At 37.1% G+C, this 19,806-nt stretch overlaps 1 protein-coding gene across 1 annotated transcript; it reads right to left on the bottom strand.

The window, feature by feature from the left end:
• Positions 1–330: 330 nt before the first annotated feature.
• LOC121641733 (proline-rich transmembrane protein 1-like) lies at positions 331–17,407 on the bottom strand. Its single transcript, XM_041987993.1, has 3 exons — positions 17,107–17,407; positions 15,762–15,986; positions 331–1,399 (listed from the first exon to the last, which is right to left on the bottom strand). Exons 1-3 carry the CDS (start codon positions 17,251–17,253, stop codon positions 1,250–1,252), a joined length of 522 nt encoding a protein of 173 aa, XP_041843927.1. The 5' UTR covers positions 17,254–17,407; the 3' UTR covers positions 331–1,249.
• Positions 17,408–19,806: the final 2,399 nt, after the last annotated feature.

Raw genomic sequence — 19,806 nt, 5'->3', positions numbered from 1 at the left:
AGGTCAAAACTATTCATCACCTGACTTTCTACAATATTCAGTATCGTATAGTATTCAGTTCTAGGAATTTCTTTCCTTACAAAATCTTTAATACATGTAATTCCCTCCTCAGATATTTTGTTGTCAAGACCTGGCACTGAATAAAAAAAGTAAACAAAAGTAGAAGAAATAATTCAACAAACTAAATCAGAGATGGAAAGATAGATTTAGTAACAACTAATATATTAAAAAAGAAAAGAAAAGAAAAAAAAGGAAAGGGAGATTACATTTTAGGCTCCAATATGGTGCTGTAATCCGATATAAATCATTGTAAAATTAAAGCAGCACAAATAATTTTTTATCTATATGGACTTTATTTATAAAGTAATTCTGTATACAGAAAAAGCTTTGCATTAGAAAAAAAGAAAAGTAACAGATGAAAAACAGTAAAAAATGGTGCATAACACAATACAGATTTCCATACAGTGGTTCCCAAAAGATTTTACACTGCTAGCAAAATATGGACAAACTACCAGTGAGCAAATGATGATGAATTAAGAAAAGACATTTCAGTCAATGGTGGGCACAGAGTGATGTATGTCTCAAAATATTAGCATCTGACAGTGTAAAGCCAATCAAGTTATAATGGCACTTGGGAACTTCTGATCCTGAACACAAAGAAACGCCTGTTGATTACTTTCAAAGATAGATTACTTAACTGTCGTAAATAGCAAAGTTGTCTTACTAAAGCAGCATCTGTCCCATTAAATGCTCAACTCACATGAAGAAGTTTGCAATTTCCTGGTTTAAAGTGCCTCACACTATAGTAAAAGGAATTTGACATTATTTCTGTGGATGAAAAGGGGGACCCTACAGAAAACGTTTGGGAACCACTGGGCTAATGGCTGTCTGACATTATGTCGTCACTATTTCCTCATTTCATGAAAAGCTGTGAGCTCCACTTTGGCTGGAATAAGCTAAAAGGCTTTGGTGCAATTAAAAAATAACTGGCAAAATAGGACTAGATCCCTCTTCAGTGTGCAATCTAAAAAAACAAAAACATTTGATAATAAACAGACTTGATTACTTTAACATTATAGTAAATAATTTCAATATTTTCTCAATGCTTTTATGAGGCAATAAGGTGACCTAATGTTTAAATTCTTTAAATTCAAAATCAACATGGTGGCCAGTGAATGTTTCTAATGTCTGATTATTTGGTGTAAAAATAGCATGGGAAGTAAAATATGGGAAAGATGCTGAAACTGATTTATACAAGAGAAGCAATGACCACGGCGTAAATAATCATCAGGACCAAGCCCCCGAGCCCGAGTCCCAGAGCCACGTGGTTTAGAGTCCTGGCGGTCCGGCTGTTTCGCTCTGCTGCCATCTGGTCCCCCGTGTGGTTGGCTTCACGGGCCTGAAAGTAAAAAACAAACAAAAAAAGGCTTATAGCTTTTCTTTGGGAAAGTTTACAGTGTTTAACTCAGCAAGGTGAAATATTAAACCCCTTCATTTCAAAACTCTTTATAAGTAATGTAAATGAAATGAATCAATTATGGCATAACATTAACTTACTTTTTTCTTATCAAGCTTTTAATAGAAAGTGACATTTTGCATCATAACATCACTTATCTACCAACAGAAACAAAAAGGCACAATCTCATCATTAATATTCATATATTAATATTTAAAATGAATGTTTTTGGTATTTGATGCGATAGATTGAAAGAAAAAAATCTCCAAAGTAGTGCATGCATATGTAGCCCTTTATGCTGCATTTCAGATTCAAACTACCTGCTTAACTAAATCCACTAATGTGCAACTTACCACATGACCTTGGTATGTATACACCTATTGTAAAACGAGTCCAGAGCACGACTAAGCAAGAGGTCCCACTACTAAAGCTCAGGGGCCGGGGAATAAAGGCATTAATCAGACACACAACAAAGATGACACATGCAAAGCTAGACTGCAACATTTGTCCAAAAGCCAAATATTCTTTAAAGCTGGTCTTTGTGGAAAAGTGAGATGAAGGAAAAAAAAAAGAAGGGATTATAAATGTGAAAGATTCTGGTCAAATGAAAGTAGAACTAAACTTTAAAGAGATTAAAGAAAATACCAAGTGGCACAAAGTCATTAGTTTGAGAACTTCACCCCCAAAATGAAGCATCGTGTTGTGGAGAAGCTTGTCATCAACAGGTACAGGAAAACTGGTAAGGACTACAGCAGTGATAGACAGTGTTAAACACTGACAAATCCTTGAGGAATAACACTGTCAGTCTTTCAGAGAAAGAGAAGGAGAGACTGACTCTAAGCAAACTGCTCTAGAGTCAACTGAGCTGCTATAGGGGAAAATTTCAAACTTCTCGAAATGATGTAATCAAAACTGAGAGTCTGTGGTATTGAATTAGGGACTGTTATACATCAGCATAAACCATCAAATGTGAAGCTGGAGCACCATGGGCATCTATTCAGTGGTTACATGTGCTGAGCTTATAGAAGCATGTCTAACCCAAGAGAGTTAGAGCTGCAATTGTTACATAACTGGGTTCAATCTGTTAATTTTAGACATAAAATCCCAAGGCAAGGTCATTTAAAGGACTTTTACAGCAACAACAAACAGAAAAACACAAAAGGCTCTGACAACAGCACCTTTTGATACGTATTATAATCACAGACGCAGTTTGCCAAGTTCTTAAGATCACTATTTTTACACTGGGTTACCACTGGGCTGTAGCTGTGACTTAGTTCAGTTTGTATGCTGGCTAACACTGAACAAAGACTGAAAACAATTTTTACAGGTTGCTGTAAGTAAACTGTAATTTGCGAGGCTCTTAAGTTGTAAATTGTGAAGCACATTTTGCATTAAAGTTATTGGACAGGCCATAATTTTTGGCATCAACATCAAGCAGAACTTTTTTACGAAACTGAGCAGGTAATACTGTTTTAATCCTGTAATGACAGCATGCCAGTACAAGCATCAAGATATTCAAATAAGCTCACACACAATCCTTCTGCAACCTGAAGCTTAATATAAAGTTTGCTGCAGTCTATGCAAGCAGTGTCCACTATTGTGAACATTTATACTTATTTATTTTCAGCTGGCTGCAGTTACACCACCAAATTTCACTTGTGTGTATATACAACATAACAGTGGCAGCTTTAAACAAAGATCTCACGCCATGAAAGTGAAAGTATCACCATGCAGGGGAATTCTTATTACTCTGTTTGAATTATCGGAAAGCCAGATACAATTGCACACAATCACATTTTCATTCATGGAAACATGATCTACAGTTATACAGTTAAAGCAATATGTCATGCACAAGAAACTTCTGTAAAAACAAAACCAAATGTACTGTACAAATGTGAAGGAATTTTCCACTGGAACTTTTCCCAGTAGTTTTACCTGTATTCTTTAAATTTGGCACATTGCATCTCTTCTCAAACCTAAACATATCTGAAGTCATCGGTTCTGGAGTTATCTGAGATTAGTTATTAACTCAATTTACAGACAATTGGAAGTAGAAATGGTGCTGGATAGAAACTTAATATCTGATCTTGGATAAACTTAAATCAGTACACAGTTTTTTTGTGTTTGGATTTATGGACGTGTCCATACAGTTAACGGTGAAATGTCCAAGTAATTTTCTACCAGGACATTCTCTGTTTTTGTTTATACAGAGACTTTTCTTAGAGTGCAGCAAATCATGATGCAGTTCTGGTAAGTTTAAAATCAGGGTAGAACACTTGTTTTTGCTCACAGGCAGACCCCAGTGTGCAAGGCCCACCCATTCACGAGAGGAAGTTGCAAGAATGAACCACTTCCAGCAATGTGATGAGACCTAGCAAGATAGCAACTGCTGCCACAACCACAGGTGTGTGTCCCCAAATATCGAATTTTTAATCTAGAATTTGGCCTCTTATCAGTTCAAACTTTACTTGTTACAGCGATCAATTGCATGACCTGTAACAGGCATGGTGAAGAAGCAGGTCAGAGATATAAGTCTAACTGAAATCCCAGTAATACTCTCACTGCTTCCTAGCCTCACAGACTTTTTTTTCCCTGTCCCATTAAGCTTAAATTTAAGCCCATTTTCAGTATATATGTAGTTTGATGCTGTTTAGCCATATAAATGTTTTAGATGATTTCAGTAGTATTTATTTACAGAACCAGTTAAACATGTGGATGATGGTTGCTGATTCCTTCTGTCCACATTTTAGGAAAGTTAAAAGTTCATTATTAGTCAAAACATAAGCATCTCCCACTTTATTCACAACCTCCTGTGGATCTTCAAATTGTGTTGATCACTCTGATTTTAATTTCCTCAACACCCAGCTGCTTGAAATAAATCAACTGCTGTGACAGGATTACACAGCTCAGTCAATATGAGCTCAGTCAACGGACTGCATCGGATAAAGGTCACTATTTGAAACTGTTCTTAGTCATCGACCCTGTTGGATGTAATGCGTTACAGTGGGAGTAGAGTACCCTTCTTTTGGAGTAACTAGGTAACAAGTTAGCTTTGCAATTCAAGTAAATCATTTTGTGTTACTTTGTTAGGAAAGCAATGCATTGCTGATGACATTTTACTGTATACACGGCAACTGCATCCCCCATCTCTGTTATAAGCCTGCAGACTCGGCTATGTGATGAGGTAGGGCATCCAGGACATTCAAAGATAAATTTTGTCTGACTTCAAAATTATAATAAGTGAACAAAAATTTGCTTAGAAATGTTTATCTGATTTGCTAATTGGTGAATATTATAGTTCATGGGATGTTGATTTAGGCTGTGATTAATGTCTGGAGATTTTTCCACAGTGAATTTAATCAGAACCTCTGGGTTTTCCTCAATTGCGCAATTTGTGAACTGTGTCGTTGCAGCCATTTTGTCTTCATAATGATCCTCTGTACTTGACAAAATGTGAGTAATCTGGCGTGCAGTTTTGCTCAATGCATTTTGTGAGTTGTACACCACACACCTCTGTGCAGTAAATTTGTAAAAGAAGGTTGTGGAAATCCCCCACTGCTCTGGAAAATTGTGATAATGTCATCACTCAGCGCATCCCCAGTGTCCTAATCCTCCATTCTTAGCAAAGAGCAAACGTGGAAGCAAATAATTACACTTCATTGTTTATAGATCACCGCAGGAACATTTCAGGATAAACTGATTCTTTGACACGGACATGGCTTGGGCAAACACACGCCTCAGTACACAGCACGTTTGAATTGTCAAAGAGGAACAGTGGTGGGCTAACAAAGACTTTGCTCAGCAGATGCATGTGAAAAGATCTTTAAAGGTCCCATTTTTAAAAACAGTTTCATATGGGTGTCAGAGGTCCAACAACATTGTTTTCAAAGTGTATTACTACAAACACAGCCTTGGTCCTTGTGATGGTAGCATGAGCAGCCACACACTAAACAAGGTCTTGTAACATATTTCTTTTTTTCCTTCTTTCCGTTTAATAAACACTTTAAATGTACTATTCACCATTTTTTATATTTCACTTTTTATTAACACGTTTTGGAAATGGTTGACTGACCGGGTGCACACATTCAGTTAACCTTTTTGTCTCCTTGTTAATTTGGTTTGCTTTAAACTAATATACTTTCCCTTTGAGTTGCCAGCTGGTGTGGATCTCCCTAAATGGGGCTCAGGCCTAATTTGACGCTTCCATTTTTATCAGAATAAAGGGTAGGAAGGGTTTAGGTTTTCTATTGTTTTTTGCTTCATTTTATTTTTGCTTTATTTAGAGGGTCTTGATTGTTTAGATTCTTTTTCCCTAATAGCTTACTGTTTAGATTTGTGCTAATTAGTTAAGTTTTCGATAGTTAATTTATTTTCCTCTTTTGGGTCAAAATGGCCTGGTCAGTCAGTATATAGTTTCCTTCATGCGTCGGTTTGTGAGGTCAGTTAGTGTTTCAGTTTCCTATGTTGAAGTTTGCTTTGTTGACCTCTTTTATGGGCCCAGAACTTTTATCATTGTTTTTTGTTGCTTTTTGTAATTAAATCGCAAGAGACTTTTTTTCCTAAAATTTCCTGTGCCTCTCTAGTTTTTCGTCTCGGTCCCTCACAGTCCTTAATTTCAGCCATTCCAAATGTGGCTCTAATGAGCTCTACTGAGAACGGGCTATTTCTGTATCTGAACCTTTAAATGTTCATGAGTGGTGCTGTCCACACCCACACCATACCCCCTGTTGGAGAGGATCCGGCTTTCGCTAGGGCCTGCTCTACGATTTTAGATGGCAGGCTCAGCGAGCCAGGGGGCCTAGCAAGTCAATGGCAGAATCCACTACCAGGGGGAGTAATTATTTCCCTTCTTGGGGTCACAAAGGGAAAGATCTAAGACTCACCCGTTTGAGCACACGTTCGCCAAAAAGTGCAGCAAGCAAGTGAGAGAGGTGACAGAATTTTCTCTCCTTTGGGCCTCATACAAAGGCTAAAGACAGCTTTAAATCAGAAACAAAGTGCCTCTGTGTTTACCTTTAAAGTATAAATATGATTCATATTAGATCCAAGCACTTCAGTAATTTTCCAGAGGTTTACTCTGATTTGTTGAGGATCAGTAACCAACAGCATCTACTGTTTTTCTTTAGAGAGATTATAGAGCACGAGATAAAGAGCTGAAATGTAAAAGGTGTGTCTTCCGAGCAGATCTCTTACTGGAATTCCGTTTTAAATTTGCCAAGCCCCTCCTACACCATGCTGCTACTAATGGGATGGGATGTTGTCATTCACAGAACTATTGTCTTATTCTAACAAACCAGTGCTGAGTAATCATAACTACTGCAAGGATGCTGTGCCATGTGTTATTCTTTTAGCTTCCAAGGCAATGGTAGGCAAGCAAACTCATTAATATGAGCTTAAAGTTTTTTTTTTTTCTTTTTAAGGTAAAAAAAGTATCAAATTCTATAATGTCATCTGTAACTACATCATATTAAACCCCTAGAAAAAATTATCAGGAAAATGAGGTATCACAAAAAAGTTATCTTAAAAAGGAATCTGAGAGAGACCTCAGCAAACAAACAATAAAACAAGCAATGCCCCTTGAAGTCTCACAGAATACAATCGATTATCCAATAAAAAAAAGAGTGTAGAAGAATGATCTGTCCTAGGGGATCAGCTCTCCACCAACATCATTAGATTATAGAACAAAAGAATAAAGCACTGCTGCTTCACTTCAGTTTAAGTGCTTTTTGCAATTTGGTCTGTGGCTTTCCTGCTGCTGCCTGACTAAATATCTGCACTGACATTTCAACAGTATCACCTGTGTGTTTTTCTCCCTCAGTTAGTAAATGTGTGTGTGTGTGTGTGTGTGTGTGTGTATGCGTGTGTGTGTGTGTGTGTGTGTGTGGGTGTTTGTGTGTGCATAACTGTCATCTTCCTCCATTATTTGCATGAAATAAACTGTCATTGTGAAAAGCATCAAACATGTGAGGACATGGGGCTGATAGTTAAAGAAAGAGGAAATGAATACAATGATAAAAGGACCTGAAAGCCTGCAGGCTTCTCCTCTCAACCTCATAATTAAACAAAAAGGAAGTCATGGTGGTTTTGGAGTCAAACTTGTAAATCTAGAATTTATCTCTTCGATAAAATGTTTTTGCATTAACTATTGTTTTTTTTATTACTTCACAGTGTGACATCACTTTCTTTGCAGGAACATTTCCACCACTCAGAACATCCCCTACTGTGGTTTCACCTGCTCTTTCACTCGCTGTTGAGGTTAACTCAAGAGGATGAGAAAACTTACTGCATCTCTGGTTACACACATACACAAACACATGCACTGATTTCACACACAGAAAAAAAGAACCAGCATTCATGCATAGGTATGTGGCTGAGCATTTCTCTTTTTATAAACCATGTACGTATCATATTTGATACATTTATTTTCTGAGACCTTTTGCATCACTTTATGGTAAAAAGAGAAAAAAAGCTACATGTAATCATCCACATGGATGAGACACTGGATATATTTAAACGCCTCACATGTCTAGCAACTAACAATAATTTATAGCATGATAAATGGATTGCTGGTACTTTTTACTATTTGATTTTTCTGTAAAGTAAAACACTATAATGCAAGTAGCATTGTTTCTTTGTTTTATACAGCTTTCAAATGAGTTTTCTAGTTGACTGTAGCTGGAATGTTTACATAATACACAACTTATCTGAGGATCAGATGCCAGTTTAAAACCACGCCTGTTTTTTTTTTTTTTTTAATCAGACAAAGAGCTGCTTATGTTTTTGTTTGGGAAAAATCTCAAACCTGCAGCATGTAATCAGGATTTTTTAAAAAGAGAAAATCACATTGCAGGTAGACAACTAATCAAACTGGAAAAAAGACAAGCTGAACAAATACTGACATTACCTGTGGTTTTTTCAGCATTTTGCTGTGGTTTCAAATTTAACAATGAACTCATTCAATTTAAATCCATACTGGAGGACGGCTTGATATGATTTTTCATAAATGAAGTTTTCTTCATTGTCTACAAAGTGTTTGCTTTGGGTAATTTTACCTTTAGTCTGTCAGATTGACGTTATGTTGGGGTTATGTAACTATGCCAATCTTGACCTTACAGTCAACACAAGCTTGCTCTCTGCAACTCAACAGCAGTCTGATTCTGCAGTGGGACGTCAAATAAGAGTTTAAATATCAACAAACTACTGAAAACCAATAATTTAATCATTATAAAAGCTGGCCAGTGAATTTAAATAGTCCACCCTGACCAAAACTCAGTGTTGAATAAACAACTTCAGATGATTTTGGATGAAGAAAAACATTTTAAATGACACTGGTTTAGCTGTCTGTAAGCTACCAAAGAGTCCTTGGTAGCTTACAGACAGGAAAACACACTGTGGGTTGAGATGACCGATCATGTTAACCACTAATTCTGCTCCCCATTATAAATCTTCTGTGTGCTTTTAAATTTTATATTTTGTCCTGATCCTGACAAAAGATTCTTTTTGTCATTGTTTAAATCTCTGTTTAAAATGATGTTACGAAACACCGCCAAGAAGAAAGAACACAAACTGTTGGATGATCGCCATTCTGCTACTTTGATTCTGAGTCGTGTTTTGGTTATACTTTAAGGAATGTGTTGCACTGCAATGGTGTCATGCTTTTACATAGCTGAGGCATCTGTCGCTATCAGACTGATCCTCCGCCTCTCAGGTAAGGTTACGGTTGGCTGTAGGAGTGCAACAAGAATATAGTTTAGAAACCATATCCGCACCCTAACCATCCCATCCTGACCAGCACCCATTGGTGGAATCTAAGCTAGCAATACTACATATATTTCTGACCTTAAAACTGCTTCTGACTTGTTTTGATGCTACACTGACATTCATTATACACATTCTTGGAGGCTTCATTCCCCTGCAGTGTCTCAGGGCTGACAGACCACACTTCACAACTTTGTGTCATGTGAACAGCTGTGTTTTGCTTTATGGCACCGTGTCACATGCCTGGACATTGTGGATGCACCGTGGCTGATTCTGCAAAGAAATCCAACAGGACATTATCAAAGGAAGTGTGGAAAACGAAGAGAGAAAGTGACAGAGACTGGTTTTTACTCACTGGAGTAAGCTCAGAGGATGCCAGACGGATGCCTTCGATTGGGGACGACAAAGGGGTCAATTTTCCAGTGTTTCGTAGTGACACTTTGAATGCACTTTATTAAAAGAATTAAGTAAAAATGTAGGAGCTTTGTGCAGTTACACATGAACAATAGACAGAAAACGTGATTTTAAATTTTCTGGTTGCAGACATTTAATTTTAATAGTGGCAACATACATATCTTTACTAAAAACTGCTCTTTTTAAGGAAAATGTAAGATGGAGTCAGTGTATTTTATGTGAAAGGATAACCAAATAAAGCATGAATCACCATTTATGAGTGTGTCCAAAACCTTAAGAACAGAGCCTGTGTCAACAAAGAAAGCTTATAACCAGTATCTGTTATCTATGAATGAAAATTTAGGTTTGACTGAGCCAACTAACACAAAGAAAACCTGAACTAGTTGAACTGGCTTTGTAGTACAAGTGTGAGATAACAATCTGAAGCAAAATGCAACAGAATGAATGAGGAAGAACGAGACTAAAATAAACAAAGTAAATACTAACACAAAAAAATGTTTGAAAAAGTAAATGACCAGGGAAAAAGTAAAACTTCACCATTACTAGGAGCTTTAACAGAAATGAAGAAAACCAAACCAAACCCAAACCGTAATCTTGACATCATAATAATTACTAAATGTTAGAATTGTTTGATATATTTTGACTGCAAGCAGAGCCTCCCAGTTACTGCCTGGATGTTCCTCCATTGTCAGTAAGAGCCAAGAGCAGCAAGAAAGGCAAATATTAAAGTAAACAAAGGAGCATTTGATGAGCCTGTCAAAGAGGCATAGAGAGGCCCGGCGCATGGAAAACCAGGCAATAAATTCAGATCTCAACAAAAGCGCTGCTTGTCTGGGTTCTTCAGTGGAAATCATGTTATAAATGTCATTTCATCCTGTTTCCAACAGCAAGTCAGTCACATTTTCTCTATGATAAAGACTTCTTAGAGAACTCCCCCTACTCCTCCTACTTTCATTGTCAAAAGAGGTTTTCTCTGCAGAAGTTGTGAAGGTAAAAACACTTAACCATCAGTTTTATAATAGACTTGTCATAATGGCCGCTTTCCCTCTTTTGTGTGCATTGGAAGGAATAAGTTAGAGAAACAGAAGGAAGAAATTCCAGCAGCCAACAGGCCTCTATCCTTTCACTTGTCTGTCCTAACTCCGGATTTTTCCAGTCTCTGGCGACTTTCCTGTTTATGTCTCTGTAATAAATTCCAAACTGATAAAGAGCACACAGAGACCGGGATGAGCATTTATCAAAATAGTACTCACAAAGGTTTATACTTATATGTAGTTCTTCTTCTCTGTCTTTTTCTCTGAAGTCTTTGCTGCTATCCCGCATCTCTCTTTGGTACATCTTGTAATATAACGCGCTATAACTGGGGAAAACCAGGAAACTAAACAGCACAAAATGGATAAAAGCGTCTGCTAAATGACTGTAGAATAGAATAGAATAGAATAGATGACAAACTCTGAGTTTTCCTCCTACTGGTAAAAATATTCCTGCTGCACAGGCTATTAGCTGCTCATTAATTTAGCAATTAACTCACTTGAAGCCACAGATGTATATTTGTGCTTCATGGAGACTTTAGTAGGTTATAGGAGCAAAATAGCAGCTTACAGCAGCTCTGATAAGTGAGCTCCATGACAAAGATAAGACGGCAATAACAACCAATTTCTCAGTTACAATGACAATACCCAGATCATTTTTGTTGCAGTTATGCAGACTAAACAGTAGCTTGTTGGTGAAGTGTGGTAGTGCAGCAGTATAAATAATTTAATCAATCAATCCTGTTTTAAAGCCCTAAGCATCACAGGATGGTCATGTAGTTACTGTTCACATTAGCAATATTACAGTAAGAGGCTTTCTGCTGGAGATGCACTCTTCACCACTGAAAGATGATACTAATTACAGGAAAGCTGATCTCGCTGGGTGGTATGACTAAAACTAGATATCAAAGTATTTTTGGCTTAGAATAACCAATTCTATTATCCTGAGAATTGTACGTTGCATGAAAAAACAAAAAGAAAACACAAAACAACAAAAACATAAAACATATACTATACTATTATACATATACATTAAACATATACAAAACATATATCATACTTTCTGAAAGCCTGTTCATTCCCCTTTTAAATAGTGCCACATTTTTACTGAAAATGATTTGTAAGGATGAGCAGCAGAGTTTACTTTGTAAGTTGTGGCCATGCCAAACAGCTTGACTCTTGCTAACTGGTGTTCGTCATTGGATTGGATGGTTGAAATCTGAATCAACAAGGTATGGCGATGTGACAATTTATTCATTTACCAAGCAAGGTTCTCAGTTGCATGTGGAAGAACCATAAACAGTTACAACAGCCTGCCGCCTCCTCCTCACACTAATCACCTGCTTAGTCATCCCGCTGTGGGATGGTTTCCCTTTCTTTAACCAGCACTTGTCACCAGTCAGCCAGTGTGGTTGTGTTGGTCACTCTGACATGAACAGCACACCCAAAGGAATCCCACAAGTGTTCAATGGGGTTGAGGCAGGCTGTTACATTCTCTCTACTCCAGCATTCTGGAGGACGTTTCTGATAAACCCTGTTCTGTGGGAACAAACATTATCATAAAGTCCCATCCCAGACAGTGGAGATATGGGATTGCTACCAGTTGCAGAATTTCATTTCAGTCTCTCTATGCACTAAGATTGCTTCCAATGATAATAAGATGTTGATCTTGTTTTTCCAGTGAGGGAGATCCTACCCCACACCATTAAACTGCCTCCAACAAAAGCTGTGACCCTCTATCTGTGCAGCAATCAGAATAGAGTTAGCAGAGAAGATTTGGCTAGTTTTTCATGGATGTAACCCACATCTGCTGCTGACCTCGCAAATGCATTTTCCTTTCAAACGTGGCAACATATAAAAAAGAAAAACAGGATTTCCAATGGTGTAACATTTATTGCCAAGAACAGATAATCGACCAAACACTAATTTTCTTACTTTTTGTAAGAAAAAGTCAGCCCAACCTATTAAAAATAAAGTATCTCCAGACAACAGATACAAGTCTTTTTTTTCCCAGCAGAGGTTCTTCTGTGTTATCAGGATCAATTTTAACCAGTTTCACTGTTAAAGCCACAGCTTCGCTTTTCCGCACATTCTCTGTTCATTTTCACCGCTCAGTATCTCCACGTAAGTCTCCCACTGCACCAGCTTATGAACACTGTTCAGTGAATTAAACCAGTGTTACAGTACAACACAAATTCATATAACAAAAATAATTTTTTTTTTTTTTTTAATTTGCAGACAGACATTTAAAAAAAAGGTAGGCCACAGTTTCAGACAATAACTGAAGTCATGAGGGGGTTTTCCACCAAGCTTAACTCTACAGGCTTAATGGGGATGAAACTGAGTCTGACGTTCTGGTTTAACCTTTCAGATCCATGTTAGATTTTGCCTTGTTCTTAATCAGACATGTCTCTATCAGGTCTTAAGCACTGCAAGGAGTTTAAAAACACTTGATTTTGTCAAAGCTGTATGTGAGCTGCAAAGACTATAAGTAATTACTCTCTCTTAAGTTGACTGCCTCCCACTATCTCACTATGGATGAGATAGAGAAAAACCTGTTTAAGTGTTATGCAGGAAGCCCCATATAGCTGACACCAAGACCAGGAATTTATAACTACCTTAGTTGCTATACTAAAGTTAATTTTTATATATTTAAAAAACAAACAGCAATGCTAATCTCTGAGTTTTAGCACTGAACAAGAAAACATATCTCAGTACTTCATCACACAATTCTTTACAAGACATGAGATGCACTCATTCATCACATGCATAAAGGGTTCTTTTTAACAGCTAAATGCACTTCATAATTAAAGATTACTGACTTATGTTGTGGAATTTTATTATCAAAGATCACACACTAAGTGAGAATCAAACAAAGTATTTTATTAAGAGCTGATCAGTAATGAGAGTCACACAGTCAAACAGTTTTGGCTGAGCAAATCCGCAGAAAAACACATGGGCTTGGTTAATATAGACTCGCATGACGTGATGACATCAAGGTCGTTGGTTGCAAATCTTCAGTACATTGTCTGCAAACCCTGCACAGCCTGGTACACAGTTTCTAAAGAATGTTATCAGTGGTGTGATGGGAGAGGAGAGCTCACTAAATATTATCTGTTCTCCTCCCCAGTGAAACATAAGTCAAGGTTGTTAATAATACAAAAGGTAAATTATAGAGTATAAGGGCTATGTGTATAAATTTTCCATTACACTTAACTCTAGTATCATAACGATAATGGTTGTTGTTGCTGCGTCCATGGTAGCAGTTGGCACAAACAAAAAATACTTGCTACCAAAGAAAGTGTAATGAACTCTGAGTCGACTACAATCGCTTCAGCTCATCTCAGATGCAGTAGACTGAATCACTGTTTAGTCTATAGGCTTGATGATAAATAACACCAAACCAACTTTACAAAAGAAAGCTGGACTGATGAATATCAAATCTTATGGTTATAGTCACAGTTGGTCAATATTAACTTAGTAAAAGCAGTTTGTTGACATCAGGTTTATGTGTGCTGAAGGTCCCTGCTTTTTAAACAGTTACTTATTGCTGCCCTTTGGAGCCTCAAGGCTGCTTCATGCAGTGCAATCCATTTACGATTAAATGGTACAATAATGAAAGTGGTTATGGATATTTAGTCTATTCTTCGCATAATATGGATTTCTATAGTGTATTTTCTCATATAAGCAGCTTTATTCAAATGACTGTGTGTTAGAAAATGTGCTATTACGAAAGTACCAACATGTTTACATTACTGGGTGTGTAAATGTGTGGGAGTCCCTCTGCCGACATCCTGAGTAAATGCCATGGGAGCAGCAGCCAACTAAGGTTAACAGCTGCCATGAAACACTATTCTGCACAAATAATCAGATAATCCACTGGTGGTAAATTAACAACAGTAGTTGGAGTCTTATTAACCATAGAAGAAGTGGCCTTTACTCTGTTACATCATAGGACCAAATGTATGCTAAAAATACACAAACAGACATGTAAAGTGTCTTAACATGGTCCTGTGTTTTGTGTGTGGCTCCTAACATCAATATAAATACTAGAAGCTAAATGTGGACAGTCAGAAAATAGAATTCACCAGATGCTTTGCTATAGGGAAGGAATGGCAACGTAAGCTGTCGCCCACACCCACAGCCTACATACAGTGTGCTAGGCTAACTTCTGAAAGCTTACAGAGCTTTGAAGAGAGCTTTACACGCCTATTATATGTGCAGCACACTTTTTTTTATAGTTCAGGTTTTAAATGTCATTTCACAAATTATATGTTTTATTTGTAATATTTTAAGCTAACACACACACACACACACAAATGAGCATTAGGCTAGTGTATTTTGCTTGTGAAGAGTATTTTATATTTACATGTATTTCACCTCCAATGAATATTCATACATTTTCAACACCAGAACCAGTAAAGTAGCATTAAGCCACACTAACAATCAAAAACTAAATTACAGATATTTTAAGCTGCAAAACTCTTTAAGGATTTCTGTGCAAGTCTTTCAATATTTTAGTGGCAAATAAATGTTGTATTTTGGCTTTAATTGTGCTAATTTCCTCATACATTACAACAGCAGTCTGATCACACTGAAAAGAAAATCATCTATTGCTTAACATTGGAGTGTCACAATTAATGGGAGCTTTTGTGTGCTTGTTTGGGGGGAGGTGGTGGGGGGGGGGGGGGGGGTGACTTGCTCTCTTTCACTTCCCAAACTTGGCTCTCACATGCAAGCAAGAGCTGGAAAATGAAAACCATTTGTTCCTTTGAGAAATAGCCGTCCCCTTTGGGAACATCTCTGCTTTTGACTATGTTTCGTAGTATTTACACTAAAAGAGGGTCCATTTTTCCCACCATCAATATAATCTGCTACCAGCTACCAGATATGTTGTATATCTTGTATTATACCTCCCTGTTGAAAGCATTCTAGATAAAAATGTTGTTCATTCAGTGGAAGTAAATCAGCTACTCTACATCAGAGACTGCCATACACTAACATGAAAAACGCAGCATTTCTGTTAAATTGGCTCTATGCTAGGGTGCAGCTCTATCTGTGATGATTCACACAAGTACACAAACACAATAAAATGAACTTACTGAGATGGAGTAGATGAGGGCAGCAATTCCAAGCGGTAGGCAGCAGCAGATCATGGTGAAGATGGAGTAGCACATGTAGTCTTCAACAGGGTGTTCCAGAGGGCCTCGAGCCACGTACACCGTGGGCTGCACAGTGACGATGCCCGGCTGTCCTGGCTGTGGCTGACCCATACCATAAGGCTGCGGCTCATATCCACCTCCATACTGTGGTGGAACTCCATAACCCTGAGGCCACAAGTGCAGAAGACAGTTGAAAGATATTTTCATGAGATGCACTGCAAACTGTGGGAGAGGTTGTAAGGTTTGCAATCTGTTTTCATCAGTTATGTATCTGCTGGCTATGGAAAGTGAGATGGAAACAGATGTTAATGGCTGATTTTCTTTTTTTTGCCACCTAAAAAGCATAATCTCTGATTTGAAATATAAAAAATAAGAATAAGGAGATACACAACTGGTGGAAACCTAAGTGACAGAAAAAGGCTTAAAGATACTCCAAAGTTTCCTAAATCATGTTTTCTGATGTGTCATTAGGGAGAACCATAATATCGAAAATTAACTTTTCGATATTCAACCCCCCCCCCCCAACAACTTCTCGGGTGTTAAAATATGGCAGCCCACTTCTCTCCTAGAATTTCTCATCTTGAGTAACTCTGGAGAACCTGATTCCCCAAATTGAGTAAATATTATTATAGGAACTGAGTAAAGAATAATGAAAAGAAAATTAAATTAAATATAAATCAACTAATTAAAGTACAATAAATTAAAATAAATGTAATTTAAATTACTTTCATTAAAATAAAATAAATGAAATTGAAATAAAAAAACATTTGCAATATAATAATAATAATAAAAAATTTTCTTGTAGTTTCTTAACAAAATCTAATTCTGTGTATGACCACAATTTCCCGAAAAGGTAGGTTAGCAGGGGTGGGAGGAGTGGTGAGTACAGTGAAATGAAACCGACATATTTAACTGCACAACCTAATCTTCACCTATTTATTCACACTGGAAATGACACATTGGGGTTGGTTACTGCCGTCAAGATGAATATTAGGCATCATTCTAAATTAACACAAACGTACAAACTTACCCCCCCCCCCCCAAAAAAAAACAAACAAACAAACAAACAAAAAAAAAAAAAAAAAACCTCATTGTTTGGATATCTTAACATAAAAACACGATTAATTTAGACAGTAACTAAGCAATGAGCACCTAAACATAAAAAAAACAAAAAAAACAAACAAACAAACAAAATCGCAATGTGCTTACAAAATTACACAATTTAAACCATTTGAGATATTTTGCTGTAAAATAAATACATTTCAGGAGTTTTTCCGCTGTTTACCTGCGGCTGTGCTGGGTATCCCGGGCCAGGCTGGAGGCCATGGCTTGAGTAGTCCTGGTAAGGCGGAGGAGCTGGGGACTGGACCATGGAGGACTTCTCATCAGACCATCCCTGTTGAAGAGCGCTGGGTGATTTGCTAGGATCCATGGGGCAACGATTTTGTGATCTCTGGGCTAGAACTATTCTCCTTAAATTACTTTTTTCTCCTATTTTTCTCTCCAAGGAATTTAATGATAAATTTTCCCACTAAGTGTAGAGTTCTTACCACTTCTGTTACCAGACTGCAATTTGGTAAGAGGAAGTCTGAGAGAAAGTTTTCATCATCATCAAGTTTCCAAAATAAACAAGACACTTCCGGTAAATTCTTTCAGATTACAATCCAGTTGACAGCAGATTTGTTGAGAAGCGTCCAATGGCTAAAAACGAAAGAACAAGATGTGTTTGAAAGCATTTAATAATTTTAGATTAAAAAAAAAGAAAAAAAAGAAAAGAAAAGAAATATAGGGTTATAGTGTGTGAGTTGATTTCATAAGTTTCAGTAGGCTGATGTCACTGAAATATGTCAAACGTTTTTAACCAGTCAGATTTTTACATCAATTTTACCTTTAGCATAATGCAATGCACTGTATAGCCACATAACATCAAATGGAAACTTCATTTAGTCTTTAGTCTTGTTTAAATTAAATTATCTTTCTGAAATCTAAATAATAAATCAAGGCACTATGTTGGAGCTTTGGAAACTGCAACATACCTGACTTCAAATGATAAATGACAAACTATAGTGAAACTATAGTGAATGTCATTTAGTGAAAAACAAGAAAAAAGAGGCTCATCTGCTCATCAACATGGAAAATAAATAAATAAACAAACAAACAAATAAATAAATTTTGCATTTGGTTAATTATTTCTCCCCTAGAACAACCAACTGGTGTTGTATTATTAAATTTTTGGAAAGCCTGATTAATCACCTTCACAAAGAGGTGCACTTTGTGGATTATGCTTTGTGGAATGAGCAATACAGCTAAATGTGCCTCCCAAAAAAGGGTCAGATATCTCTGCAATATTCTTCACCCTGGTAACATTTTACTGTGGGATGGCATCTCCCTTCTTAAGCCAGGAGTTGTTGAAGGTTGTGTTGGCTTCTTTGGCACAAGCAACATGCCCAAGCTGATCCCACAACAGTCCATCCTCTCCACTCCCATATTCTGGATGCACTGTGTGATGATCCTGGCTCTGTGGGCGAGAGCATTGTCACTCTGGAAGATGGAGTTTTAGTTATGCAAATATCTCCAGAATCACCAAGATTCTGGAAATATACATCACCATTGGCTCCTCATTTTTATTATAATATGTTTATCAATTAGATGCCAGTTATGCACACACCTCACAGCACTTGAATCTCAAAAAAAGAGTATTGTAGGGAATTTTGACACGTCTGGAAGGCGACTACAAATACTACAATTTTAGTTGTGTTGATCATTCCACAGAAACACCATCCTTACAAGTTTTACCTCATTGTTAATGTCACTTAGCAGGCTTTCCAACATTGTACAGCACCGTTCTGTGTTTTCTTTTATTATCTTTTATTACATTTACTGCAGTGTAAGTAGCAATTTAAAGTAACATATATACAAAACACAAGACACAAAACAAAACAAACAAAAAAAAGGCTAAAAAAGGCAAATAAAAAACCATTACAAAAAAAGTTCTGAATCTGTGTTATTAAAGGGGGAGAAAAAACACATTTTTTTTTAAATTTTTGTGCAAAGTTCTACTATAAAAAAGAAGCATTCATCATTCATGAAAAATTCAGACCACCAAAGAGTAGAAAATAACCATCCCTTCAGAAAAAACAGAAAGCCTATCAGCAATGTCTACAGGTAGATAACAGTATTGTTTTGAGCAGCAGCGATTGTAGTGGCTTCACTATAATTTGAACCCTTTGCTTTATTCAGACTTTTAATTTTGAATGTAAATTCATTTGACTTCCGGTATTTTCCAGACTTCACCTGAAACTGCAAGGCGTCTCCTGGATCTTTTTCGCAGACATTTACTGGAAAACAATAGTGGCCGTACAACATTGAAGGGTCCCTCAGAGGTAAAGAGGTTTAAAGGACATGTCTGGACAGGTTACTCTCATATTCAAGAGTACAATGGACTGAGAGTCTGAGCAGTTTAATGACTAAACATAACAATTGATTTAACCTTCTTCTTTTTTACATTTAACCGAATTTGTGCATCTCCGAGGGGAACTTTTTATTTGTTTGTTTATTTATTTATTTAGAAATTCTCCAGAGTTTTCGGGAAACAAAAGCAAATTGACTGTTGATGAGTTGTCGTACGATAAACATTTATTGTTGCTTTCTGAATTTAAGCACCATATTTTTTGTTCCAGTGGAAAAACCACAGTGTAAGCTATATTGTTCCTGTCGGTAATTACGGAGTCCGCTCGTCACTTCTGCAGCTGTGTTGCGAGGCTGTTTGATAGCTCTTATATGTTGGATGTCCTGGTATTCAGGACCTTATCCTTACTTTATTATGATTATATATCTTTAGGCTGAACTTGGGAAGGTTGAAATTGTTAATCTAGCCCTAATTAACTGTTATCTTTCAGCTGGAGCCCACTGTAAGTCCCTCATGTCGCCACACGAGGGCGCAACACCCTCTTATCTGCCTCCAACTTTCAAATATATGTGTGTG

This window comes from Melanotaenia boesemani, chromosome 6, assembly GCF_017639745.1.
Source record: "Melanotaenia boesemani isolate fMelBoe1 chromosome 6, fMelBoe1.pri, whole genome shotgun sequence".
Lineage (NCBI taxonomy): Eukaryota > Metazoa > Chordata > Actinopteri > Atheriniformes > Melanotaeniidae > Melanotaenia > Melanotaenia boesemani.
Note: the sequence above shows the minus strand (reverse complement) of the source record. Positions and strands in the feature narration are given on the sequence as shown.